The 27,771-nt window shown below is 38.0% G+C and overlaps 2 protein-coding genes across 4 annotated transcripts in view; one reads left to right on the top strand and one right to left on the bottom strand.

Annotated features, from left to right (window-relative positions):
* Nucleotides 1-622: 622 nt before the first annotated feature.
* On the bottom strand, nucleotides 623-11,735 carry pigt (phosphatidylinositol glycan anchor biosynthesis, class T). 2 transcript variants are annotated; one of them, XM_022664574.2, is made up of 12 exons: nucleotides 10,966-11,735; nucleotides 9,746-9,923; nucleotides 8,371-8,498; nucleotides 8,187-8,287; nucleotides 8,005-8,091; nucleotides 7,330-7,417; nucleotides 7,142-7,239; nucleotides 6,710-6,866; nucleotides 4,519-4,719; nucleotides 3,532-3,697; nucleotides 3,140-3,223; nucleotides 623-1,552 (listed from the first exon to the last, which is right to left on the bottom strand). In XM_022664574.2, the coding sequence occupies exons 1-12, from the start codon at nucleotides 11,291-11,293 to the stop codon at nucleotides 1,303-1,305; spliced, it is 1,866 nt and encodes a 621-aa protein (XP_022520295.1). In that variant the 5' UTR covers nucleotides 11,294-11,735; the 3' UTR covers nucleotides 623-1,302. The 2 variants fall into 2 exon arrangements, with proteins under 2 accessions (XP_022520295.1, XP_049342298.1); XM_049486341.1 differs by lacking the exon at nucleotides 3,140-3,223.
* Nucleotides 11,736-12,983: 1,248 nt separating this feature from the next.
* phactr3a (phosphatase and actin regulator 3a) overlaps nucleotides 12,984-27,771 on the top strand; it is a 71,619-nt gene continuing 56,831 nt past the window's right edge. Inside the window, exon 1 of one of the 2 annotated variants that reach the window (XM_049486343.1) lies at nucleotides 12,984-13,084. In XM_049486343.1, coding sequence (XP_049342300.1) covers nucleotides 13,060-13,084 — 25 coding nt within the window. In that variant the 5' untranslated portion in view covers nucleotides 12,984-13,059. Of the gene's footprint in view, nucleotides 13,085-13,587; nucleotides 14,568-27,771 lie in introns of those variants that run through there. The other variant, XM_049486342.1, reaches the window with a different exon arrangement.

The following is a 27,771-nucleotide window of genomic DNA, read 5'->3' as shown; positions in this document are numbered from 1 at the left end:
CTGAACTCCACCAAACAAATAAAAGTTAAGATCCACATCCATCCCTCTACTGTGAGAAGACAACTCCGTATTATGCCTCTGAAAATATGTGGAGTTAATGTGAAGCTCTTTCTGAGAAAATAAAACAAACAAGGAAGAATATTTGTGAATCAAACTGTAGATGCTGCGGGTGGTTTTTAAACAATGGACTCATTTACCGAATGTCCATATCTTGATATCACTGAATGGGGTTAGGGACTACTTGGATTGTAAAGACGGTGAAAAGCATTAACATCTTAACACTGAAGGTATGGAAACCACTTCCTGTATATTTCTACAACAAAACTAGATGCAGTTATGGAAATGGAATTTTGGTGAAATTAAGGCAAATGGTTTAACAAAAAAAGACTGGAGTTTAAGTATTTTTCTATACAACATTCATTCACCTATCTTCCTATTCACTTAAGCCCAGTTGGGATTGTGGTGGGTTTCACAAGGTTTTCTGTTCTCCCCAACACTGTACAATAAAAACTCTCCCTTGGTTCACTTAAAAAAAAAAAAAAAGTTTGTTAACAGTCTGGATTGATTTATTGTGTTGGGAAAGATACATAAATAAAACAGTATTATTGATCGAGTACCACCATAAAATTAAACATTTTAATGTATCCTCTGTGCTAAGGAAATGGCACATTATCAAAATGGCTACATTAAGTAGGTTTTTTGAATATTTTAAAATGAACAAATAATTAGATTAAAGCACCTTATTAAAAAGAAAAAAAAATACAAAAGCAAGCAATTTCACATCAAGAGTTTCAGTGCATTAACCATAATGGAAAGTATCTGCTTAATTTCTGGCCTTTCTTCTCCATCTACACTGGATTTGTGCTGATGTTTTGCAGAGTGACTAATGGCTTGGTTATGCCCATATGACATTAATCAAGAGGGTTTCATATTTCACTTTGCTGCGAGTGCCTTGTCCAGATGACTGGAGTAAGAAACCTTAAACATACCTTTCCCAGTTTTTTCAGGACGTTTACATTTATGTGCAAAAAAAAAAAAAAAAATTCAAAGAAATAGCCCATTTGTTCCAGTGTAAACAAAAAGTCAAACCCCAAGCTCCATAACACCACGATGCTCCCACTTAGCTTGGTAAATAATTCACGTGGCCTTTAGTACCGACATTCTTCATGAGCTCTGAAAACAACAGCCTCGGCTTTATGTTTTGCCAAATAGTCCTTTCAGATATCTCTTCCATTGCTGAGATTCATCTGGCTGCTTCATAAGGAGGTGAGACTCCTGGATTTAAGTCCTACAGCTGATTCTTCACAACAGTGGTACTCCCCTTATGCGACGGATGACGTTGGCCAGACGTTTTGCCAGTGACTGGCTAGGCTCCTCCACCTGAAAGGTGCGGGTGAGCAGATTGTAGAAGGAGCCGTAGCCCACTGCCACCACAGTGCAGGTAAGGCAGATCACGTTATAGGGCATACTGAAGTCAGGAGTCGGTAGATTAACAAGCAAAGGCTCTGTGTACACCCGTACAAAGTAGCTTGACTCTTCTTTGGTGGGAAAGCTAAATAGAGTGGAAAATAGAAGAGAGAGGGAGAAAAAAAATCAGTGTAATTAATATGTGTATGATTTTACACACAGTGTGCAACTCATTTTTGTTATGTAAGAAAGAATAGATCTACACAAAAAACGGATGTAATAATGTGGAGAAAAAAGGGATGTAATAATACAAGCTAGAACTCCTACACCTAAAAATGAGCTGAACTTAGCATGGGATGTTGCTATTTTTTATTTGATACAGCTTCATATTTCCAGCTGGAATGCATGTGAAATTTGGTTCCACATTAAATTCACCAACCTTCATATACAGGCAGCCATGTATATTTCACATGAATGCATGCAGCAAGCCATAGCAGAATTACAGCTAGTTACAGGACTTTACATCAATAGGAACTGGCTTAAAACATTATTTATACTACACCAACACTAGAGACTGCTTTAACTAGAATGGTATTGATATTCAGGTTATACAAATATAAAACTAGTTATTATTTTGGTCTGTGCACTTGTTGGGTTTTAATCAACTAAACAAGAAAACACTTTTATATTTTTTCTTTTCACAATTTAGCAGCACCAAGTAACAAACTAGGCACCCATCAGACTATGATAAAAATTGCTGAATCTCCAGGAGGTTCTTTTTTTCTGAATATCCATTTTTGCATTTTGCAAATTGGATTATATAATCAGATTTGTGTTACAAGATACCAAAATGGACAAATCTAAAAATCAAGAAGATTCACCTTTTCTTTTTGCAAAAGGCTAAAATAAAAAAACTAAATAACTGAAAATTAGGAGGGTCAGTGTAAAGTTTATTAATTGAATGTAGAAAATTGGATGTAAAAACTTTTATTTCGTTTTTTTAAAATGTAGTGCAGTGTACAAGAAGTAGGTTTCATCCATTTTTCCACCTTTAGTTTTTTTCATATCTGCCCCTCACAATCAGAATTTCAGGAAAAATCTCTTTTATTTTCAGATTTATCTATTTTTGCATTTTGCAAGCTGGATTATACCATCAGATGTGTGTTAGAAGACACAAAAATGGACGAATCTGAAAATCGAGAGAACATTCAACTTTTCATTTTTCTCGAATTTCGTTTTGCGAAAGGCTGAAATAAATTTAGATAATTGAAAAATCAGATGAAAATCAATTTCTTCTTCACTCTACTGAACAGAAAAACATTAATGATTAAGTTTTATACCCATATTTCTATTTTCGAATTTAGCTTGATACAGTCAGAAAATTAAACTGCGACTAAATGTTACACTAACCGTGCCAGCCAGTACTACACACTAGCAAAGATTTGAGGACAGATCACCGTCTACCCACCCAGAGAGAGCATAGCCAATTCTGGTTTTAACTTGTGATCCTCGTGCTGTAGTGTCAGGGTCTTATGTCTATGGTTTTTTATGTGTAAATTCTGAAAACAATTTAATAGCTTTACAAGGTTTTCAGATCGTAAACTTTCATTTAATATCTTCAATAAAATTCAGACTGAATTTCAATTGGGTACTTAATTTTTTAAATTTTTATATATTTTGCCTGCATTTATCTAGCTATTTAAAACTATCTGCTCAGCTGGCAGATACTCACAAGCTGCTGAACAGTGGCCGCTCCTGAGTGCTGTTGGTGTCCATGGCAACGACACTCGGCACAAGAGCACTAATCACAGATGATCTGGAATAAAATTTCACAACCAAAAACACACAAGTCATTAAGCTTATCAAATTTCATGCTTCTGCGGCTTCAGATTCTACATGAAGTCATTGTGGCTTTGTTTTAAGAACTAAAGGAACATTTCTGTCCATGTGTGGAACAATTATAGTCAATTGCAGGCTATAGGTTTAAAACGTTTTTGAGAAAAGAATAGTGGCTCTCTTCCAATCTGCCTGCGATGTGTAAATGTCACTTAAACAGAAACAGAGGTTGTGCTTTACTTTTCCATTCCGAATGTAAAAGCTTTTCAAAGTTCGTCTAAGGCTTACCCGACGTAGAAGCCGTGGTTTGGATCTGGTGTGTATTCTGTCCATTTGAGCAATGCTCGCTCGAACTGCACCGTCACCTCAGTGACAGAATGAGGAGGCAACTGCACAAGCATCTCCAGGAGATGAGGACGCAGGCGGTCTTTTGAAGGCTGATAGTGAATGTAGCCTTGAAATGGAACACAGAAAACAAAGTTTCAATAAAAGGTTTAAGTTAAATTTTTACACTATAGGGCGCACCATCAATAAACTTCTATTTTTCTGGTCTATTTTCAAACACAAGGCGCACCAGATTATAAGGCGCATTATTGTTAAGTCAAACGAGCGCTGGATGTTAATCTAAACAGATTTTTCTCCTGAAAACTGTTCAATTGGGTGAGTAAAGTGCTTGTTTATTTACAGTAAGCTTAGATTTCCAGATTTCCACTAAGGCTAGCCAGACAGCGCTACACTGAGCAACCCGGAGTGTTCCAGTAAGCTAGGGCGATATTAGCTAGCGGTTTGTCCCACATAGCTTGTTTTAACATGGTAAACGGGAAGGCTACAGTCCTGTATACTAGCCTCTAAACGGCAAAAGAGCCAACTAGTGCTTAGCACAATTAGCGGATAATGCTATTGCTAGGAGCAGGCTACAGGCCGATAATACTCTCTAAACGGCAAAAAACCTAGTGCTTAGCGTGTTAACAGCTAATGCTAATATTGCTACAGTCTTAAGTCTTGGTTCTGGAGAATTAACTATAGAAGTAAACTGGCTTTAAAGTGGCTTTACTGCTCATTACAACCTGACTGGTAAAACTCTTTTATAAAGGGCGCTGGATTACAAAGCGCACGGACTATTTGGGGGAAAATTTAAGGATTTTAAGCGTGCCTTATTGTGTGAAAAATACGGTAACTGATTTTTTCTTACGTTCACTACTTGAATAGATGCTTTATAATTTACTTTGACCTAAATACATTATTCTATTTTCAATAATTTGGACTTAAACGTACTTGGCTTGTTCTCACGTGTCTTGCTTGTGACAGTCAGTGTGTGGATGTACAACCGCAAGTACCAGGGCACTGAGTCCAGCAGGAGTACGGGGAATGCTCGGTATGGATGGTTATTGTAGATCAGGGTATGGATTTCCCCTGTCTGAAGTCCAAAGCCTGCCACATAGCGCTCTGCATGGAGCAGAGGTCGCAACATGTCACCTATAACAGAGAACAGTTGTTAATAATAATTTTTTTTTTTTTAATTGTTTGTTTTTACACATAGGAAAAATTCAACCAAGATGAGTTACTATATACTGTGAGAATGTTCTCTCCACATTTTTGTCAAGACATAGCTGTGTAGGTGGCAAAAAAGTAAATACAGGAAGAAGGTCCTGTTTTCTCAACTAATTCATATTCCTGTACAATTGAGTACTTTTGTTCTCAGCTGTAGTAATTACCTGGGTAATAAACCAAAAAAAAAATACATTGCTCAGCTAAACCCTGTGGAGTTCACCAAACAGTAGAATCAGATCAAGGTCAGTTCATGCACTAAAAGTAAAAACAAACCTGAGTCCAACATAACCAATTACTGTATTTTTCGCACAATAAGACGTACCTAAAATTCTTTAATTTTCCCAAAAATCGTCAGTGCGCCTTTTAATCCAGTGCGCCTTATGTATGAATTTTACCAGTCAGGTTGTATAGAGCAGTAAAGCCACTCCACAGAAATACAGTGTTATACAGGAGTTTCAGTTTAGCTCTCCAGCACCGGGGCAGGAGTAGCATTAGCATTAGCCGCTAATCGCTATTTCCCCGTTCAGAGGTGAGCCTGTAGCCTGCTGCTAACCCCCAGCTAGCACTGCTGGAGCAGCATTAGCCGCTAACCACACTGACTCTCTTGCCGTTCAGAGGCGAGTATATCGGACTGTAGTCTGCACGTTTACCGTGTTAAAACAAGCTACATGGGACAAACAGGCAGATAAATTAGATGCTAATCGGCAGCGATTAGCTGCTAATGCTCCACTCTTAGTGCTGGAGAAATACGGAAAATCTAAGGCCACTGTTTAAAAAAAAAAAAAAAAAAACGCTTTACTCACCCAAATAAACAGTTGTCAGGATAGAAATCTGTGTAGATTAACAGCCGTTTGACTTTAAAAGAAAGTATTTTTTATTACAGTTTAGTTTACTTAGCTTAGCTTTACTTAACTTAGTTAGCTACCGCCCCCCCCCCCTCCACCACCACCACCACCACCACCACCTCCTAGCGGCGAGACCTGCTGAATTAGAAGTTCCTTGTAATGTCTCTTAAAATGGCCTTACAATCCAGATATATATAATAATATAATAATATATAATAATATAGACCAGAAACTAGACGTTCATTCATAGTGCGCCTTGTCCACCTTATAGTGCCAAAGATACAATAATTTAAAAAGTGCAGGTGTAAAAACACCCTTAATTTTTCATGTTTGGCTGCTTTGACACCAAACTGCTTCAAACTAACGGCAATATGAAACAGGGCACCTGAGTGAACCTATACTAACAGAACCTAGATGTACTTGCATACTAAATAGATAAAGGGGATCATCAACATTATGAAGTGTTGACCTTAAATGCTTTTAAATTGATCCGAAGCAGTACATACTAAATACTGAAGACAAAAATGTATAGCGAATATAATAATTAATGAGAAAAAATATATTTTCTGGACTTTAAAACAGTATTTTTAAGATTTGGTCTTTTAACAACCAATGCCAAAATCAGAAGGCTGTGGAATACATTTTAGGAGAAAATCTTCAAATCTACATCAAATTTCAGCGCAGGACAAGATTAAGTTAGCATTCCATGAAGCCTTAGTTAATACTACAGCCAGTTTGTTTGTTTTTTTGTGTTTTACTTAAAGATACATGGTCAGATTCATAAAAAGTAGCTCATATTAGTTTGTTATGACACTTTTATAGTGCTTTTTGCCTTTTCATTAGGCACATCTAGTACCTAGTACCTGAAACTAAGTCCACTAGAGTTGAATAGTGTAGGTACCATGTGGTGGACAAAAATGTGTAGTGAATATAATAAGTGAGCAAAATCTATTTTCTGGACTTTAAAACAGTATTTTTATGATCTGGTCTTTTAACAACCAATGCCAAAAACTGTGAGGAAAGCTGTGGGATTCATTTTAGGAGAAAATCCTCCTCATATCTGTGCTTACCACTTTCCCCTTTCCAGCGCAGGACAAGATTGAGTGAGCGCAGCTGGCCAAAAGTCTCTTTTTTGGTCAGATCATATACAGAGTAAGTCCTGCGATCACCAAGAACCACAGCTGTGCTGAGGAGAGGGGTGACTGGGCTCAAGTCAAATAGCTCCCCCTGTTGGGCAAAAAAGCATAATGTCAACTGATGTCAAAGCAAACATGAACATCCTGTAGACCAGGGGTGTCCAACTGTGTTCCTGAAGTACAGTTACTTGTACATTTCAGCCTCGAATCTAAATTTTACTCCAACACATCATCTTTAACTCAGCTTGTGTTACAATAGAAAAAACATCCTCCAGTAACAGGACTGAACATCCCTGCTCTACCACATATTGAAACAGCACATTCTTCAGCTCTTCTGAACTTTTCCCAAAGGGCTTCATACTTTACCTCCGGGTTGTCTGTGACGTCTACGTAAACCTTGCTTGAAGATGCTAAAGGGCAAGCCTCCGTTAAAGTGCGAGAGAACATCTTGAAAAGGGACCACTCTGTAAAAAAAAGAAAATATGTTTAAACAGACAAACTGTAATACAGAGATTGTGTACATTTTATTGCATAGTTTATTAAGTGTCACTAACCTTTTTTGCCCTGGCCAGAGGTGTAGATGTCAAACACTACATTGAGAGTCTGTCTTAGTTCCCATGCTGTGCTTGTACACTGCCAATCCTAATGACGCATCAAGAGAATAAAATAATATCAGAAAATGTTCCATAACTATTTCAATAAAAAATGTTTATATTAAAGGTTTTAGAATGTTCTGTCTTGTAAAGGTAACATTTTAGAGATGTTTTATTTAGTTATTTTGTGGTTAGCAATGAAATATTACAGTAAATACATCAGCAAACTCATTCTGCTTGAAGCATTCCATGAAGCCTTAGTTATTACTACAGCCAGTTTGTTTCTTTGTGCGTTTTACTTAAAGATGCACGTTATGACAGTTTTATAGTGCTTTTTGTATTTTCATTAGGCACATATGGTACATTAGAGTTGAATAGTGTAGGTACCATGTGGTGGGAAAAAAAAAAGCTATGAAGAAGCAAGAATTTAAATGTCGTACACAAATGATACATTATTGTGTGCAAAACTTGACTTAAGACTTCAATTTTGGTTACAGTTATTCAAAGTACAAACCTAAAAAAAACTTCTTATACACAAAGCTGTTACAATTTTTGATTCTTTAAAGAGAGTGTGAAATCGTTGTTTTTGTTCCTTCTCCACCATGTGACCAATACGGGAAACTCATAGGACCTCACCTTACAAACAGGTCTGATATGCACAGCCTGAGAGTGAAAACTGCTATGGAAGAGCTTCTCAGACTTCAGCAGCACTGCTAGACCAGCCTAGAAAGATCCACAGAGCATTAGCTTGATTATCTTGACAAACTCAGATCAATAGACCTTGTGCATCAGAGTAGACCAAATGCAATGTTCAGCACCTTGGAGCCACAGGGGAGGAGCTTCTTCCAAGGAGTCAAATTCTCAGTACAGACGATTTCGCGCGGCAATGTGGCATAACGCAGGAAACGATGATCAGTAACTGCATGAGGGAGAACACAAAGTCTGTGAAATTGATATAGCAAATAAGTGAAGCAATAAAATAGCTAAAAGACTCAATAATACCATTTCCAAGTCCCAGGGGTTTAAAGGAAGCACTTGGCTGCACTGTGTTTGTTGAATCGATGAAATTTAGAGATGCGCAGAAGATGCCTGACAGAACGTTGACAAGCTCCTTCCAGTTTCCATCCACACTGTAATACAAACAGAGGATCAATTCAGTTTGTTTGTTTAGTGACTTAAGGAATTTTCACTGCTATAGTAGGTTTCTGAATCTGCTAATGAGTTTGCATACTTGAAACTCATTGCACACACGCCAAAATGTGTCAACAAACCACATGAGAACATTCTCTTTATTTATTGCTCCGATCTGTCTGGAGTTTGAGTAAATACAGGAAAAAGATCCTGTGAATATTTATAGTGCATGTTTCTGTGAAGTTTCACATGGAGCAGGAGGAGTAGGGTTATTTACGCACAGCTGTAATAATTATCTGGATAATATACCAGATTAAACTGAATATGGGGCTAATTTATATAAAAAGAGTATATATTCAGAGTATGCCCCATAGGTGTGTAAGATCAAGGTCAGATCACATTTTCACCACAAACAAACTATTGCAGTGTACATTTGTACTGTACACTGTACAGAACCGTCTCCTCTTAAGGGTTTCATTTGAGTGTGATTACTGTATTCACACCTGCACAAACAATTTGGATCATGTGTAAAAAGGGTAAAAACTAATTTACTGGAAATAGAGCAGGGGTGAAAATGCTCCTATGTTCTAAAAACAATGCAATTTAAAAAAAAAAATGTATGCTGTATCCCAAAGTGATTTACTAAAAGCCTGCAATTACTGTAGTAATCATCTTTTTTGAGCGTTATAAGTAAACATATTTTTTAAAGTCTTATCAACAGTTGAGCTTTTCAATGAAAAAAAAAACAATAAATTAATAAAAAGGACAGAAAAATAAAAGTAGTTTGTCTGCTTACATAGATTCCCTGAGATATTTATAAACAATAAATAAATGTTTAGATTTTAAAGGAAGATGTTGAGATTATTCATAAATAATTTAAATGTAAGTAAAATACATTAAGTTGTAGCTACTAGTGCTTGAAGTGGTATCAGTACATACCAGCAAATGGTCATTGATTTAAATATGACAGAGTTCTCAAAACACTCACCGTTGCATCTAATTTAAATTGAATCATAAAGTCTCCTAAACAACAAGGGCCAATCATTTTCCTGGTTAGGCTGTGAGCAAGACCATAGCATTGACCCTGCTCTGTTCCATTCATATTTCAACCAGTGATTGGTCTCCTAATTTGTTTCTTTAGGAAGGGTGACTTGATGGGGAGATCTGTGCAAATCCAGTAGCCAGAAGTAGCTGAAAATCACAGCAATATGACTATTTAGCTGTATACAGGCACACTGTTACTTACTCTTCCACAGTGTTGTGGAACCACACCCAGAGCTCAGCCCCAGGAGGAGAGGGGATGAAGGGCTGCCCCCACTGCATTGTCCTCCAGTAGCCCTGGGTGAAGGAGATATGCAGCTCCCGCACAGAAAACTTGGACAGCACTTGGCCTAGAGACTTTGGAAAGAGTCGGTAATGGGACACTGTGGGTGAAGGAAAGAACACAAGACGAAACAACCATTAGTCTTTAGAGCATAAATGGAAAGACATATGGAATTATGTAGTAAACAAAAAAGTGTTTGGTCTCCACAATCCCCTGATCTAAACCAAATCCCCTGATCTGGAGCTGCACAGCCTGAACGAAAAGCAGCAACTATTGTTCAGCACCTACAGCAACTCCTTCAAGACACTGAGAAAACTATTTCAGGTGACTCTACCTCATGAAGCCACTGAGATTAAAATACCAAGTGTGCAGATCTGTCCTCAAAGCTACATGTGGTTCTTAGAAGAATCTCTTTTTCATATTATGTTTTATTAACACTTATTTAAAAAAAATAATTATTAAGTATTACATTTGCAATAAAAACAGACAATACATTAAATAAGACGAAGTGTGTCCTAACTTTTTTGTACTATAGGTTATATTCACTAAAATACATAACTACAGCACAGACTGGGCTGGATCCCAATAACACAATGTCTTCTCTTCTGCTAACTTTCTGAGCTATACAGTACTGTGCAAGCAGACATGTGTACTGGAACATATTGTGGACAAATTATATACTAGATGGTAAATCTAAACACTAGATTAAGAGTTTTTGGGATGTTAGTTAACCTAGGTTGGCTATTTAGCTAGTGTGTTTAAACAGGCCGTGGACTTCTCAGATGCTAATAAACCACGTAGAGTTAACGTTAGCTAACACTTAGCTTCTTTAAACTGGATGCCCACTTTTTTTTAGCTAATTAGTGTTTTCCCTGCTCCCAACACATCTAATCTACAATTTTAGCTCATTAACAGCCCATTCTGAAATTACCCTGGGTCTATTAAAGCAGAAAATGAACTGACATATGCCCACAGGACCCGGCTAGACAAACACTAAGCTAACTAAACCAAGCAAAGGAAGGTAGGCTCATTCATTCAGATATTGGGACACAGCCCAAACAGCTAGCTAGCCTGCAGCTAGGCAGGAAGCAGCTCGCTAAATCAAATTAAAGGCGCACAGCTTAGCTATAACATTATACAACCTTTTTTCCCGTGGTGCAGGAAGTCTGTATCCCACTGTGTTCTGAACTGGAAGCTGGCGTATATATCCCCGGAGCGCAGAGGTCTGAGCACCAGCTCCTCGTCGCACTGGTCCGGCGGGCTGACCGCTCCTCCAGCCGCCGCTTCAGCCGGCTCATCTGCCTCACTGACCGGAGCGGCCACGGGGCCGCCGGAGCTCACCGCTGCAGACTCGCTCTGCCCGGGTTCAGAACTGCTGACGGGTCCCGTGACATCGTTCGGTTTTTCCACACTATCACAATTACACGACAATATTAAAGCACTCAATATTAAAACACACAGCGCTGCCATTTTCACCACTACAGTAACCACCCTCACTCCTCAGCTCCGCCTCCTAACGACAACCTCCTCAATGACCAATGGGAGCGCAGTATCTGTACGAGTACCACCATCAACACTGCGCACGCTTTGCGCAGAGCAATGACATTTAACCCTTTCAGACATGCACAGAGAGTTTGGCCCAATCCCATATCAGACCTTGGCCCTGGGAAGAGGAAAGTTAAGGGAAATTAAAGGGAAAGAGAAGAGGAAGGGGTGGCTTTTTTTAGACTGAGATTTTTCAGGCTACGTTCACATTACCGTTCGTCCACACCGAACGCGATGCGAGCGACAAAGCAGCCGGAAGTCATTCATTTTCAATGAGAGCGAGCGACACTGGGCGACAAGCAGCGACGCGATGCGAAGCGGGCGGTTTGAGCGACGCGAGAGAGTTGACTGTCACTCCCCGATCTGTACCCCCTGCCCGATTTGTGCCGCGCATGCGCACGCATGCGCACTGCAAACTGAGCGAGATGAGCAGGGGCACAGATCGGGTAGGTAATGCCAAGGTGTACTTCCGCCCACACTGTCGCAAACAGCTCGTACACTGTGGTGTCAAAATTAAGGATTTTAAGTTTTACAGAGCTGTGCAGAAGACATACAGTGCCCTAAAGTTAACTAACCAGCAGTTGGGATGCTGAACCTTAGCAGTCCACTGCTATATATCTGTATCAGGTGCCTGAAGGGCTGAATTTAACTTTTCCCTAAGTAACTTTGTCCCAAGGGAAAGGATAACAATCAAAGAGAAATGGGATTGGGCCTAAGTTTCAAAATGTAAATTTTCCTTGCTTGGGTGCCGCACACAGGAGTGTAATGAAGTACAAATACTTTGTTACCTTGCTTAAGTAGATAGTGTGGTTATCTATACTTTAATTACTAATACTAACTATTTTTCAGGCAACTTTTTACTTATACTACTTACATTTTCACATAATTATCTGAACTTTCTTCTTCTTACATTTTAAAAATAGCCTTGTTACTCCTATTTCATTTCAGCTTGTGTTTGCATGAGAAGTTTGCAGCTTGTGGTTGCATGAGAAGTATAAACATATACCATTCCGACTCCCTACTGGTTTATACACAATTCATCCCCTCTGCAAATGTCACGCCTATACTCCAGCATAAACATAGCAGATGTATATAATCTAGTATGAAGATGATTCGTGCCTCAAGAAAATGGAGCGAAATGTCCCAATTATGCTTCTTTAATATATTTACACTGTACTAAAATGCATTAATTTTCAATGGGCATATGTGCAGCTGAAACAGGGAGCCTAGTGCATCTTCATTTTTTCAACATTAACCTTTCAACATAAAATTATAGTCATTATGTATTTTAGAAAAATGTGTTTTGGAGGAGGGTAATGCACTGTAGACTCCTCTGGTGCAGCATAAGCCTTTGATGTCCTTAATGGCATTTTCCCCTTACATTACTTTTACTTTTATTCTTTAAATTGTTTTGAAACCAGTACTTTTACACTACTTGAGTAAAACGCTTGAACTGACCTTTCAACTTCTACTTAACATTTTTAAACCTTGTATCTATACTTCTACCTGAGTAATGAATGTGTATACTTTTGACACTTTTGGGTGTGTGTGCTCAAAACATATCACCAAATAAGCACATGTAATGTCTACTCTGCTTTTTTTCCCCCAGAGTGTTCGTCTGGTTTTGGACCATAACCAGAGATATCAGAGTCGTACTCATTACCTTTGTGCCTTCTACATGCTTCCTGCCAATGCAACTAACATCACTGGGTGCAGGTAAAATGTTTTCATAAGAATTGTTTGCTGATTTTATGAGGTTTTATAACAGAGATAAGAGATAGCAAGAACATTGATGCAGACATAAAATATTTATTTATTTGTTAAAATGACATATATTATACATATAGATATATTACATAGACATAGATTACATTCAAACTATATAAATAGATAAACTATGCAACTGATTTTTTTATGGTTAACAGTGTGAGCACAAAACTTATGTGACTAAAACCATTTATTAAGGCCAGTGTATAAAAATTACTATGGTTGTGGACCTTAGGGGGGGAATATGGAAAATGTTATCTTTAAATGGGCACTAAACCCCATGATTTTTGCTGACTGCACCCTTAGCTCAAATGTAAAAAATGCTTAAAAGAAAAAAAAATTAAAGATGTTATTTGGGTGGGGCACTGGGTGATGTATGGGTTTAGGGGTGGGGCAGAAGGGAGAGCTGATTCAGCTGAGGGGGCGGTATTATTGACTGATTGCATATCAAAACACATTTTTCTCGCCTATAGCACAATTTAACCTGTGAGGGCGTTGCAGAAATGGAAATGGTCGCAATAAAAACATTTTTTTTAAAGGTTAAGAAATGTTTATACATTTTTAAGCAGGGCTAGTATGTATTATTACTTCAGAGGAACACATTTCAGCTGTTAATGAAAAAAAAATGGTTTAGGGTTTAGTGCCTCTTTAAGACGTGCAAAACATGCCAAGCCAGTCTTACGAGCTCATATACCTTATCACCGTAAACTTAAAAATCACGCAGTCACATCTTCACACAAATCAGTGAGATTGTATTTGTATTTGAACATCTTTAAGCAGCATCACTAACCGCAGCCTGTCTGAGTAACACTAATCAGCCCTCTGGCTGCAGTGTCACCGTGCGGTCGCTGGGGGCGCTGTAGCGCTGTCTGAACTGAGCGCATATCTTTTGAATGGATGCTGTTGTATTGAAACGCCCCGTATATAAAAACACACGGCTCATGAAAAAAATCACACACACAGCCATTCCTTTATACATCCAGCAAATCAGAGTCCGTCAGTGCGGTCAAACGAGGCATGCACACACACTCACACACACACACACAGTCACAATACCTACACACACAATCACACACACAAACCCTCCCTCCCTCCATCCCTCATCCTCCCCTCCACAGGCGCGCGCATCCTCCACACAAGCAGACGAGCGCACACGCGCGCACACGCACACTGGGCTTCTAAATCAGGCATGCTCGCTGGATGCTCTTAGCGGCTGTCAGACCGAATCACGTCCGTCCCTCAGTCGGCTGTGCGCTGACCTTGACTGCCTCCCGGGCCAGCATCATCGTCTTCATCATTCCTGCGCTCCTCGGCTTCTTCATACCCATGGCTTGCTCGGACGAAGCGGAGAAATGCCTCCTGCACAGGGGCAGGTCTCAAAGTGACCCCAACATCCTCATCGAGTCCGGCGGTGATTCAGCGCGCAGCTCAGGTAAGCAAGCTAGTGATGAAACCTGAACCTGCTCTCCTCCTCCTTCTCCTCCCAGAACGCGCGTCTCTCTAAACCGGCGCTAAACGGCATTCACTTAAAGGATCCGAGCTCAACACGAGCAGCTAAATAGATTCAATTACATCCCCATCTCATCTCCCCGGATCTTTACTATCTCTCTCCCTCTATCACTCACTCCTTCACTGCTGCTGCTGCTGCTGCTCCACACCGGGCTCTCCACACAGTCTCCACAGGCTGCAGCTTTGTGTGAGAGAACCAACCCAGCAACCCTGCAGCAGCAGCAGCACAACCCACATGTGCTAGCGAGCTCATATAACCAACCATGGGGGTCTCTCTCTCTCTGAATGTCACTGTCTCGGAGTCTGACTGAGCAGACAGGAGGCTGGCTGCTTTGTGTTGACTGTGTTTTCTCAGTGGAGAGAAGGAGCTGAGGGCTCAGGGCTCAGCCTCTGTCTCCACCTTCTTCCACCACCAGGGCTGTAGCAAATTCATATTAAGTCCTTAATGAACGTTCTTGCACGATATAACGATATTATATCACAGACTGGCACAGAAACGTGTTGAATAATTATATAATGCTACGTGGATTTAATGGTGGGGTGTCTGTTGCCATTTGCGCACGCGCACTGGCTTCCACCGTGAGCATGGGGATTGGCGCCCCTTGAATGGAGCAGCAAGCGACTCACGCTAAAGAGCTCGCTTTGTGGTGTGTGGAAGCTGAGGGTGGCAAGAAAAACCGTTTATCACGCTTTTTACCTCCCTAAAGGCCTGTCACGATAACTAATTTTAATGGACGATATATTGTCCAAGCTTTAAAAATGATATTTGTAATAATATAAGGATGTTATTGTCATTTTAAGGCCATTCTGGGACACTGCTATAATTGTAATGCAATAGCAGAATAATGCAATTTGCACCGTTTTAAAGAGCACATTTTTGCACAGTCTGAAATATTAATATTGTGTACAATAGGTTGATAATAGTTTTTTAGACAGTATGTCAGTTTCTGTTTTCCATGAGATTGACAATACAGTAAAATCGTTGTTCAGTTTGACAGTACTACTGCAGGATATCTGGTAGATATTGACTGGTTAATCAATATCCAGACACAAACATTATATATATATATATATATATATATATATATATATATATATATATATATATATATATATATATATATATATATTATTATTATTATTATTTTATTTATTTATTTATTTTTTCCAGGGGGTAAATACAAAGCACTTCAAATACCTGCCATTTAACTCACGTTTAATTACTGATATGCTCGATATGCTTTAAAAGCATATTGTCGATACCGTAATAAAAAAACGTGTTGAATTTGTGAATTTGACAGAATATTGTCATATTGCCCATCTCTTTATGGTACCCAGGAAAACTAGCACAGGTAGGAATACATTTCTTAGTATGCAAAAAAACCCAAAACATCCAGTTTGTAGGCTACCTGTAAGTTTTGAAGTTCATACGAGTGCTCAGTGAGTGAAAAATCTATGTTTTTGCAGGTTACTAATATGACAAAATCATACAATCCTGATTACCCTACCGTATGCGGCCCAAAGGCAGACCAACAGACCTGAAACAAACAGCAGCTAGTTAAATAATAGACTACAGTTCATTCAATAATTTAATACTATATTAAATACATATCACTGATAAACATGCAGTAAAGGTCCTCAAAGCAAACAACAGACTCCACCAATTAGTAGCATCCTATTAAAAACAGCTAGTTAAAAGTACCACCAATATGCAACCGCAAAATCAAAGTTGGTCTACAATAAAGAATAGCAATGTTTGACTGATTTGCAAAATCTAAATGTAAACAGTAGTATGTCAGCTGGCAGCAGCGTCCAAGAATGTCATTTAGATTATTTTCAAAGAAGTGCTAATTGTCAATACTAATAATATGTTTTTGCATTCCCAAATGTCGCAACTGTCCAAGCACTGGCCGTAGTATCATGAGGTTGCCAGTTTAGTTCCTATTGATGCAGCTAAAATAAATGGCCAGGATTTCCAGGCAGCACAGGGGTTAGGATGACCCTCTCTATCCCCAAATATTTTTTTTTGTGGACATATAACATAAGGAAGAGGGACGGCACTAGAAACTTCTCTTCCTCTCCTCTTCTTTTATTTTCTGTGAGGAAAATTTGCACCCATCCATGTGCCTGCATGCTTCCACGTTTGCTCTCAATCACTACACAACAGAGGGATCTAATTTCACCAACTCAGTAAACTCAGAAACCTGCTTTGGAATTGAGTGTTATATTTACACCCTCGAAACACATTCTCTAAACTCTGTGGTTCTGTAGTTTTAACTCATGCCCAAGCATCCTTGAACCATTGCCATGCTTGGAAAATTAAAATCCTGACTGTGACCTCCTAGAGCTCTATGGTGAGCAAGTAAGGCCGTCCTGTTCTGGCATGGTGGACTATCAGCAGGTGTCCAGCACAAAGAGACAATTGTAATGGATCCTAGTTTGTTAGTCCGAGTATGTAGGCTGTCACCGCCTCATTCCCTCTAGTCGTGATAAGCATTGGTTATTACAGACCAATGGGATGTGGCCTAATTTTTTATCATTATCATTTCACATGCTTTGCATGTATAGCAACGCTGAGTGCTGACTTTTTTGTGTGTTGTGTTTTTCAGCTCAGTTATAACTCTAAACCAGTGAACAAGGTCACTCTAGCAAATGGCTTTGTTCAGCACTTTGGCGAGTTGTACTGTGTGGATGCCCACCCACCACCACTCTCACTAGTGAGAAGCCCCCTGTGTCACACACTCATGGACAAAAAATACAATGCACTGGGAAATAACTGTTAGAATCAAACGAAACATTCTGTGTGTGATTCTGAATAATGTTGACTTATGCAAGTGATTGGATAAGTTAATCACACCAGCAGTTGGGGGAGTATGTTAATCCACGGCAAAGGCAAAATTGAAACGCTCACTATGAGGCCTTCCTAGTTGAACTTAATTGTCGTTGTATTCCAACCAGAACCTGAATAAGGTTTCTGTCTATAGCAGTTCAGGTTTCTTGTTCTTGACACCACCTAAAACAAAGACAGGCAAAATGGTGGGAAATTCATAAAAAAACATTGTGGTTCTCTCAATCCAATAATGCACCCCCTCTGAAAGTCACTCAGCATGTCTAGCAGGCAACAATCTCTCACCAAGAGGTACGCTAACCAAAAGTAGCCCCTGAGAGCCTTTTTATAGACACTTTGTATATGTTGGCAAAACCCAGTGTCTAATCAGACCACACCTGTAATTATTTATGTATCTGCCTGAGACAAAACTGCATTCATAGTATTCCAGGAACCTGGAATGCGTTGTGTTTTTGTCAGTGAGTGCACATGACACTTTGTGTCTAATTTTAGGCCTTTTTCACTAAGAGCTGATATTCCGAGTGACGTCTGATCACTGGCTGATATACTGTGCAGTGCGAGGCTGTTTAGTCTGCACCCAGTGACAGGTTAATGTGCTCTGGGAAATGATTCATTTGATGATGCATGGTTGCATAGAAAAAGTCCTTATTATAGAGCAGATGAGAAAAAACACAGAGGCTGGGAGAAATGAAAGAGAGAAAGGGAGAAATTGAGAGAAAGAGAGTAATGGAGTGAGTCTTCTGAGGTTTGCTAATGACTCTTGCTTCCCATTGACTCGTGCCAGTAGAAGGTACTGAGGGTAATGCATCAGCTTCTCCCTCAGCTAAGTGATAATTAATTAAAAGCCTGAATGCCACACAGCCAAACTCTCTCATGCGCTTCATGTCTGCAAAAGACTTGCTGCATCATTGTGGAGGAGAACAAGTGTGTGTATGTGTGAGTGTTTTCCTTGCTCACTGTTACTCGTCAGCCGAGTGGAAATCCCTCAGATGTTGTGTTTTTATAGTAATTTCCATTCAGAAAGCATCGCATCTTAAGGTGAGTTGAGCTCATCTCAGAAAGCTCATACTAGCATTCTAATTTTGTCCATATGATTTTTTTCCTTTGGTTTCAAGCACAGGTGTGCAAGAAAGACCTTTCACTGAATATTTTTCTCAGTAAAGCAATATTATTAAAATTTTAAGACAAATTCATGGCACTAATGTAATGATAATACCGTGTAACTGCATTATAATTCAATTTTTTTAAAAGAATATTTGGACAGTTCAACTACATTATAAACAATGTAAATAAAACTGTTTTTAAATGTATTTTTACATAATACATTATTCACATTCCTAATCTTTTTTGAAAAGCCCACCTCCGTTCTCCCGCAGCTTTCTGAGATCCAGTTATTTTGTTCTTTTTGCCCAGCACTCTTTACTACAGCCGTTTAGGGGCATATTTTGCCCCGATAAATCACCCTTTACACCGTTATTCAGGCTCAAAGTAGCTCCACACCTCCGTGGTAGAATCTGGAGAGCTCTGACATTTAAAACAAGGCATTAAGAACTTTAAAAGTGCACACAAATCTTATTTAAAAAACCCTGTTTTGTTATATATATATATATATATATATATATATATATATATATATATATATATATATATATATATATTGTTAATAGTTTTGGTACCTTAAGGAGCATCTTTCTCTCAGATAAAGTTAATAATAGGTTTTTGTTCAGTTCTTTTCAGTCAGTTCAGTTTGTTAAGGCTCTAATTGTTCTATTATTTTGTACATGACCATGTTCCTGTATTTTATTATTATTTATTTTATGTTGCACATTGCTGTTTTAATAGTGCACACTGCTGGTACCAAAAAAAGCCACTAGATGGCATTAAATATATATCTTAATTAAATGATTTCAATTTGACCATTAGTGCCTAATGTGGTGTATTACAGATCACTTGTATCACTTTGCATCACCTAATCAAGCCCACCTTTTGAAATAAGATATTGTAAATTTGATTAATCAAACCAATGACTGACCATAGACTCATCTAAAACTGGCATAGGCCTCTCTGCTCTAAACTGATCATAAGGTGTTACCTCAGGCATTATTAAATAAGGGAGAGGCACCATGTCCAAAAGTTGTCCCATGCTTTCTTTCATTTTCTGTAATGGAAAATTTCACCTGTCCATTTACCTGCATGTCTTTCATGCCTGCTCTCAGTCAGAGAGCAAGGGGGGGGTCCGATTTCACCCACTCAGTAAAAACCATCCAGAAATTCAGTCCAAACTTTTCAGAGTTCCTTATCCCTGCGTCCAGTTTTTGAAGTGGTCAGCACTTGCAAACACTACTATACACTACATGCCCAAATGTTTGTGGACACAAATCTGTGCAAATCTGCCAACAAAGTTAATTGTGGCAGCTTAGAATAATCTAACATTTAAAACATATTCTGGTTTGTTTACTTTTTGTCTGCAAAATAAGTCCCTGTGTGTTCCTGTATAGAGTTTATATCTTAAACGTTAAATTTACAATGTAAATAAAAAGAAAAGAAAGAAAACACATGGAATGAGAACAGATGTGTCAAAATGTTTGACTGATACTGTATGTACAAATGCACACAGCTTTAAGTCTTTGTAGAGAAGTATAGCTGAAACACAGTACATGAACCCATTGACACTGTGGCTAATGCCAGGTGTGGGTCAGCTGTGGAGCAGGAAAAATGTATTCTCTTTAATGACGATGCCTTATCCATCATTTTTAGGATGAGTTTATGAGTTGGAGCACTGTCTAAGGCTCACTCCCATTTCACCCCTTGGCCCTACCATTTACCCCTACCCCTTCTTTTTGAGTGTAAATCTTAGGGTGAAATCCTCCATCCTAAGAATTGGAAGGTAGTTACCTAAATGCTGGTTAACTGGTTAACTTTACGGCTTTATCGTATGTCTTCAGAAAGCAGGCTGTTGGTGCAGAAATTAATTATTATTGTCTATTCCTCTGTGAAGTCCCTTTTGCACCATTTAAGGTGGAATGGGAAAGTTAGCTAGCTAGCTAGCTACTGAGGCAAACTACTAGCGATCTTTTTTCATGCTTGTTATAAAGAATTCTCTCATAAAACATTGAAACTATACATTAAGCTCTGGTAAAATAGTGCTAAGCGTCACTTTTAACTTTTAAGAAAATACTTACATTTGTGGGTTTCTTTGGTCGCTTGTGCTGCCATCTTACCAACGATTCTCATACCCCTCAGTTAGAGGTGTGCATCTGAAAAATCTCCATATGAAGAGCTAGCAAGCTTTATCCCTTCCCCCTACCCCTACAGCCTAACGGGATACCCCTACCAATTTGCGTGCATGCACAAAACAGAGGGGTAGGGCCAAGGGGAGAAATGGGATTGGGCCTAAGACACTGACTATTTAGAAGCCCAACTTTATAGATTTTATAGGTTCAAAAAAATGTATAATGGCTTGTGTGTGTCATCTATCCATACTGTGCATTGGCTGTTCCCACATACCAGCACTCTTTGCCGTTTATGCCTATTGGGCCCAAGTCTGCTGGTCATTTCTCGTCAATGAGAAGAGCATGAATGAAATGGTTAAGCGCTTTGGTTGCCGAGGACCTCACAACAATCCCTGTCCGTCTGACTCCTCTCACAAGTGTGCTGTGTATTCAGTGAGGGCCTCCTGCTACCACACTCCAAGCCTGTCCTTGCTCTCTGCCCAGTGGGTCTGGGAGCCGAGCGCCAGTGTTCAAGAAAAAGATAAACCTGTTTGCTGGAAAAGCTGGACTGAATAAAAAGCGGGAGACAGGCGGGAGGTGTTGGAGAGCAAGGTGTCAAAATCAAGTGGCGAGCAGTACTTGTGGGAGGGCTCTTGGGCTGCTGCCAGCAAGAAAGAATCTGCTTTAAAAATATCCAATTTCCATTTCTCATTTAAACTGGCCTGATCTGGGACTGAGTATTTGGACATCAGTCATACAGAATGGGAATGAGATTATTCTTGCACAGACATATATGGACAATTTTACAATAATGTACAGGGCAGGGTGATGATCACAGAGCCCAGAATTAATGAGTCTAATGCGGGATTTAGTGAGAGTGAATGAATAATAAAGACTGTCACATATTTAGTAAGACAGTGATGCGTAGATGAAAACTTGGCCAATGCCAAACAATAGTTGAACCTAATCCACCTAGTTTTTGTATATTTTTAATTGTGCCTTAATTTTTTTAAATAAAAAAATCAAACAATTATTATTTGTACAATTATTTTTACAATAGAATTAGGTGAAAATGGGTGATGAAAGATTTTTTTTTTCAAATAACTGATAATGTATCAGGCTTTATCTCCTCTGGTACATCCAGTAATATAGTGTACCATTTCATTAGTTCCATTCCTATTGCTTGACATATAGTGTATACTGTACACAACAATGAACTGCTGTTACGTTTATGCCATTCGTTTCTCCACTACCCTACACTCCTCTAAATATTGGTCCAATCATGCCACACAGATTTTTAAAAGCCGCTTTAGACAGTCTGAAATGCTGAATCCAAAGCTTGTCTGAAAAATAACTCTGCACTGCTCTCTAAGAACTGTCTGGTGTGTTTGTGCTCCCAGATGGGAAGCTTAGCAGAGTGGCACAGAGTGACAGATTGGTCCTTATTGGTAGGCCACTACTGTTCATTGTCCCAGTTTCTCTGATCTGCAAACAGACATAAAAACACTGTATATAACTTTGCATTTTTCTAACAACATTTTGTAATTTCATATAAATGAAACTAACTTTTACAATATGATACGATATTGTCACAATACATTGTCTGCAATAATGATATCACGATATTGTGATTCTGTGACACTTATTTAACAATATTGCAAGATAATTTTCTATGATACTTCATAGCATCTGTTGGGGTGGGCGATATGGCTCTAAAATAATATCACAATATTAGGGTATTTTTGCGGTAACGATATACTTGGCGATATAGGAAAACAGAAAAATAATTAATTAATTTTAGGAATATAGTGTAAGAGTATAACAGCATAATCCTAGTGTGGCAAAGTAAATAATATAGCATAAAATAATATAATGCAGCAAAAAAATATTGCAGAATATTTAGTGCATGCATATAAACTGCAAACTAAAACAATTATACAATAAATACACTTAAAGCTTCACAGTAAATAATAGACTACTTTTAAGACAGAACATCTCTATTATCACAATATGGATATTTAATATCACGATATTTCTGTGTCATGATATATTGTATACAATATAATATTGCCCACCCCTAGCTTCTGTTACTGAGGTTCATAAAATACTCCTAAATAAGGAAATACCAGGAATTATGGATTTATTGGTGTCAGTGTCACAGAATTTGACAACCAATATTCTTTGCCACATATTTTCCCTATTCATTTGATTAGAGCTACCTTATGAATAAGGTAGTATTATGAAGTAAGTTAAACTGAGGGGTGAGTGTTACGCGGGAGACGGAGGGATGGAGGAGGAGGACGTAAGTGCAAAGATATTTATTATAAATAAACAAGATAACTTAAATCAAAACAAACAAAACACGGGTTACGCAAAACAAGACTTGGATAATAACAAACTAAGAAACACAGACTAAGAAACTAGGACTAGGAAACATACGGGCAGCAAGGATACATACAGACTAAGGATATAGGATATAGGATACAAAATACAGGATACAAAATACAAAAGACTCGACACAGCACGTACAAACAGAGGGGCTTATATACAGGAGGAGAGTGAGAAACACCTGGGCTAGGATGACGAGGGGGCAGGGTTACAAACAAGACACAGGTGAGAACACTAATGGTTAGGGCGGGACTAGGGCGGAAACAGGTACAAAAACACAACACAAGCACATGGCAGGGAACACATGACAGGTAAACAGAGGGGCAGGAGCACTAGGGAACAAATGAGGGAGAAACATAACACAGACATGGGCTAAGGTGTAACAGTGAGTTTTAGGGAGATACATTTATGTTTCAATAAAAACATCTATATTTAAAGTTACGTTTTTGCGCTAAGATCGAAGCGATATATAGTGATATCAATATATATTGTTCCACCTCTAAAATATAATTATCATTTCAACACCCACATTTAATAGGGAAGTTCTGTTAATCATTGTTGCAGTCAGTGGGACTCTGAGCATTTTCTATACTGCTGTACAGAGGTATTTGAGTAGATTCAGATACACTGAATTCATTATGCTGGGGTTTGCCGCCCTTGCTGCCGCCGAGACCCATGTCTTTGTATGCTGGTCAGAGCTGTACTGTGCCAGCGGTAAGCTATGACTCATCAGTTGCATCTAATACAGGCTGCTGGGGGAGCCGGAGCTTGTTTAGTGAAGCAAGGTGCTGTGTAATGTCTGATGGAGTTTGTGATTTAAGGGTCTAGACTCTGAATGATCTTCATTCCCACATCATTTCATTTTAGAGAGCGAGGAGGTGTTTACATTTTGCACTCAGTATGTCTCTTATTCAATCATTAGAACTGAGAGGAATGTGGATTAGGACATAAAATAGATTCAGAAGTCAGACGCTGTTTGGTACTAAATCTGGTATGACAGAAAAAAAAAAAAATCTCAAAATGCTTAAGAGAATATACAGAAACCTTAACAAAGTACCAATTAGGGCTGTACAATATAAAAAAAAAACCCTGAAGTTACAGTAGTCTCTTATTCTGAAATATTTTACGATATTCAAAAACTATCAGTGAAAATTTACAGAATTGACCAGAGTCAATAATCAGACATATCACAATGTTAAATATGCAATGTTAAATACATTTAATTTTGCAGATATACAGCTCTGGGAAAAATTAAGAGACCACTTCAGTTTCTGAATCAGTTTTTCTGATTTTGCTATTTCTAGATATATGTTTTTGTAAAATGAACATTGTTTTATTCTATAATTACTCCCAAATTCCAAATAAAAATATTGTCATTTAGAGCATTTATTTGTTGGAATAATCCTGGTTTTTAATGCACAGTTTTCATGCATCTTGGCATGTTCTCCTCCACCAGTCTTACACACTGCTTTTGGATAACTTTATGCCACTCATGCTGCAAAAATTCAAGCAGTTCAGCTTGGTTTGATGGCTTGTGATCTTCCTCTTGATTTTATTCCAGAGGTTTTTAATTTGGTAAAATCAAAGAAACTAAGTGGTATTTTATTTTTTCCAGAGCTGTAATTTACCTTTTGGTAGCTATGTCATGGAGAATAATGTCAGAGCAAATTTTCCTTTTGCATAAAGTGATAAAAAAAAGTAACATGTAATAAAATTTGTCTTACATTACATTGCATCAATTTATTTATGATACCATATATTGCCCAGTTCAAATTGGTACAGGTTGTGAACTAATCTCATTTCATAGTAGTTAAATGCCTATTCATGTTTGTCATTTTAGTGTCTATTGAATTGAACATAGAAAACATTTAAATTCTTATAGCATTTATTTATTATAACTTTATGTATCTTACACATTTACTGTGTATGCCCATTTTTAACTTCTTTTGCCTATAGACAGAATACAATGTCTTCGTCATTTTGGCCTAAAGAGTGGAAAGTATCACAAGTTTGAATATTGACCCGTTCTCCACAAAGCATTTGATACAGGCCTTTGATACGTTTTCCAAAAGTAGAAATGAGCATGCTGTGAGTGCCTTGAAAGCCAGGTTCACCAGGGTCAGTCGGTGTCGTGATACAACTTGCTCCCTAATATAGAGCCCATAATGCAATATTGATGGGAAAGTGACCAAAATATCTGATTTGAGTTGCACAGGTGCCAAATGCGAGCAGATGCTGCTGCAATTAGTTTATTTTAGACTTTCGCTGCCTTCAACAGAATATCAGCCTTGAATGAGGCTGCTCACTAAAACAGCATTTTAGTAAACAAACACATGATTTTCATGAAACAATAAAAAGTGTTTTTTTATTTTTATATTTAATAATGGGTTTCATTCTTTGGGAAGCTTACATTAAAAATAGGCTATTTTTATTTTGGCCAAAGAATTATTATTATTATTATTATTAAAAATAACAATAAAAGATTCTAATCAATTGCAGTATTTCAGCATATTATTTTGATGCAGTTGAATTTCCCCCTTCATTTTTGTGAAATCCTATATTGTTGATTGCTTTATTTTATAGAAAATATTACCTGCTTTATTTATTTTTCAAAGTACCCGTGTTTTGCATTGTATTTTTTACTGTGTTGTAAAGGTCAGTTTTCAACATTTATGTCTCAACATTTTCTGACCTCTCATTATCCTTATAAGCTTTTATTTTACATGATGTTAATTTTTTTTGCCTCATTCAAAAAACACCCCAATGTGAAACACACTTTTTTCTGTGAGGGTAGAGATGCATAGAAATGAACATTTTTGGCCAAAACCAAACAAAATGAAACACTGGGCCAAAGGCTGCATACCCTTAAATGAATTACGTAACTTTAATGTATTTTCGTTTTTGTATTTTAAAGAAAAGGCAAATACAAGACTACCATTCAAAAAATATTTATTTAACATTTTTATATCAGCAGACAAACCAACAAAGCACAATGCATATACTTTAAGCAGTAACTTTCTAATCATATATTTATCTTAGTAATGCTATTCTAATCATAAATTTACCTCAGTAATGCTACTCAAGTCACATGTGAGCAAAATGTTCTTTTGATAACAAATGCTAAGGCATATTAGCTCAGCTAACTGTGCTATCCTAGTGCTTTAAAACTTTTATATTTTATATTTTAGCTGGAAAATAGCAAGTTTGTGAAGAATTTGTAAACTTATGCTAAGCATGATATGTAATGTTGAATTCTCTATTTTATAAAAATGAACTTGGCTTGCTCCCTCTTTCCATCTATTCTGAATGCTGTCGGGATCTGAAGGACAAAAGAAGAAGTTTAGTTCTCAAAGAAAACATTGAAAAAGTACTTAAAATAAACAGCTTATTATTTAATAGAAATGATTAAGTCTTTTCAATTATTTTTTATGTTTTTTGAACCAAATATTTTAATTTGCTTGTGAATGGCTGGGGTTGCACTGCTGTAGGCTAAATAAGAGGCTGCATGTAAATATTTTGCTTCTTGTGACCTCACAGGAACATATAATTCAAAATGACCTTTTTTTGCATTATAGTTTCCATAGGTGGACTATACGGACTGGCAAATGAACATCATGCTTACTTACTAGATAAAACTCTCTTATTAAGAGAAGAGAGGAAAAATGGCATGGGCCCTTTAACACTCTTGCTTAGTCACCATCACTCAAGGATTCTCATTCTTCATTTCTATACAAACGCCTGAAAGATGCAGAGTAGAGGCTGCTGTACAGGAGAAGACCAGTCTTGTCCTTGTCAAGCACAGTTCACTGGCTGCCGTCTCTTCTCGGGCATGAAAACACAACACAACAACAAGCTCTGCGGCCTCCCTGGAGATGCAGTGGGGAGCAGATTAGGCATTTGACAGTGTGTCTTTTTTAGCTGTGCGTCTGAGCGAGGGCAGGAGGAAGTCACTTTCTGCAGCTAAATGCCACAGCCTCACTGACTCAGACCTCACACCATCAGGGGTTCGTTCCCAGACTGTCACACAGATTTATACAGAGTGGTATCTGTGCTCAGCCTGTCGCTTTCACTGGACAGAACCTCTTTCTAAAATCCCCAGTACTCTTCAACCTATGTGTTTCCAAAAGTTGCTTTAAACAACATGGTGGAATCTTGAAAACAAGAGGAGGGAAATAATTGAACCCATAATTCCATTAGTGTTATTTGGACCAAAACAATAAAAGTAGTGTGAATCAAGTGGATGTAGTTAAAGAACATTTTATGATTGTGACAGCATATGAAGTGCTTACTCAAGAATTTCCACATATTGTTCATTTCTAAGATTCTACTGTATTTTCATGATACACAATATGTGTAATAACAAAACACAGACAAAATCAATATGGAATAAGACTACATGATATTGGCCGAAAACTTACAGTGCAAAAGCATTTTTATGCAATACACTGTAAATTGCAATATTAAAACACAGGATTGCACGCTGTGTACCCAGAAATAAATGGTACATGGCAGATAGAACCAATATCTGGTAAAAAAAATTAAAGGCTGGACAAAACATTTTGTATTAAGCAAAATTAAAAATAAATAAATAAAAATGAAATGAGTATGTATTTCCAAAAAAATAGATGATAAAGAAATTCTAAATCTGTTTTTTATCAGTAATATCGGTAATAGTTACA

The sequence above is a fragment of the Astyanax mexicanus genome, chromosome 13 (genome assembly GCF_023375975.1).
Source record: "Astyanax mexicanus isolate ESR-SI-001 chromosome 13, AstMex3_surface, whole genome shotgun sequence".
Classification (NCBI taxonomy): domain Eukaryota; kingdom Metazoa; phylum Chordata; class Actinopteri; order Characiformes; family Acestrorhamphidae; genus Astyanax; species Astyanax mexicanus.
This window is presented reverse-complemented; position numbering and strand designations above follow the sequence as displayed.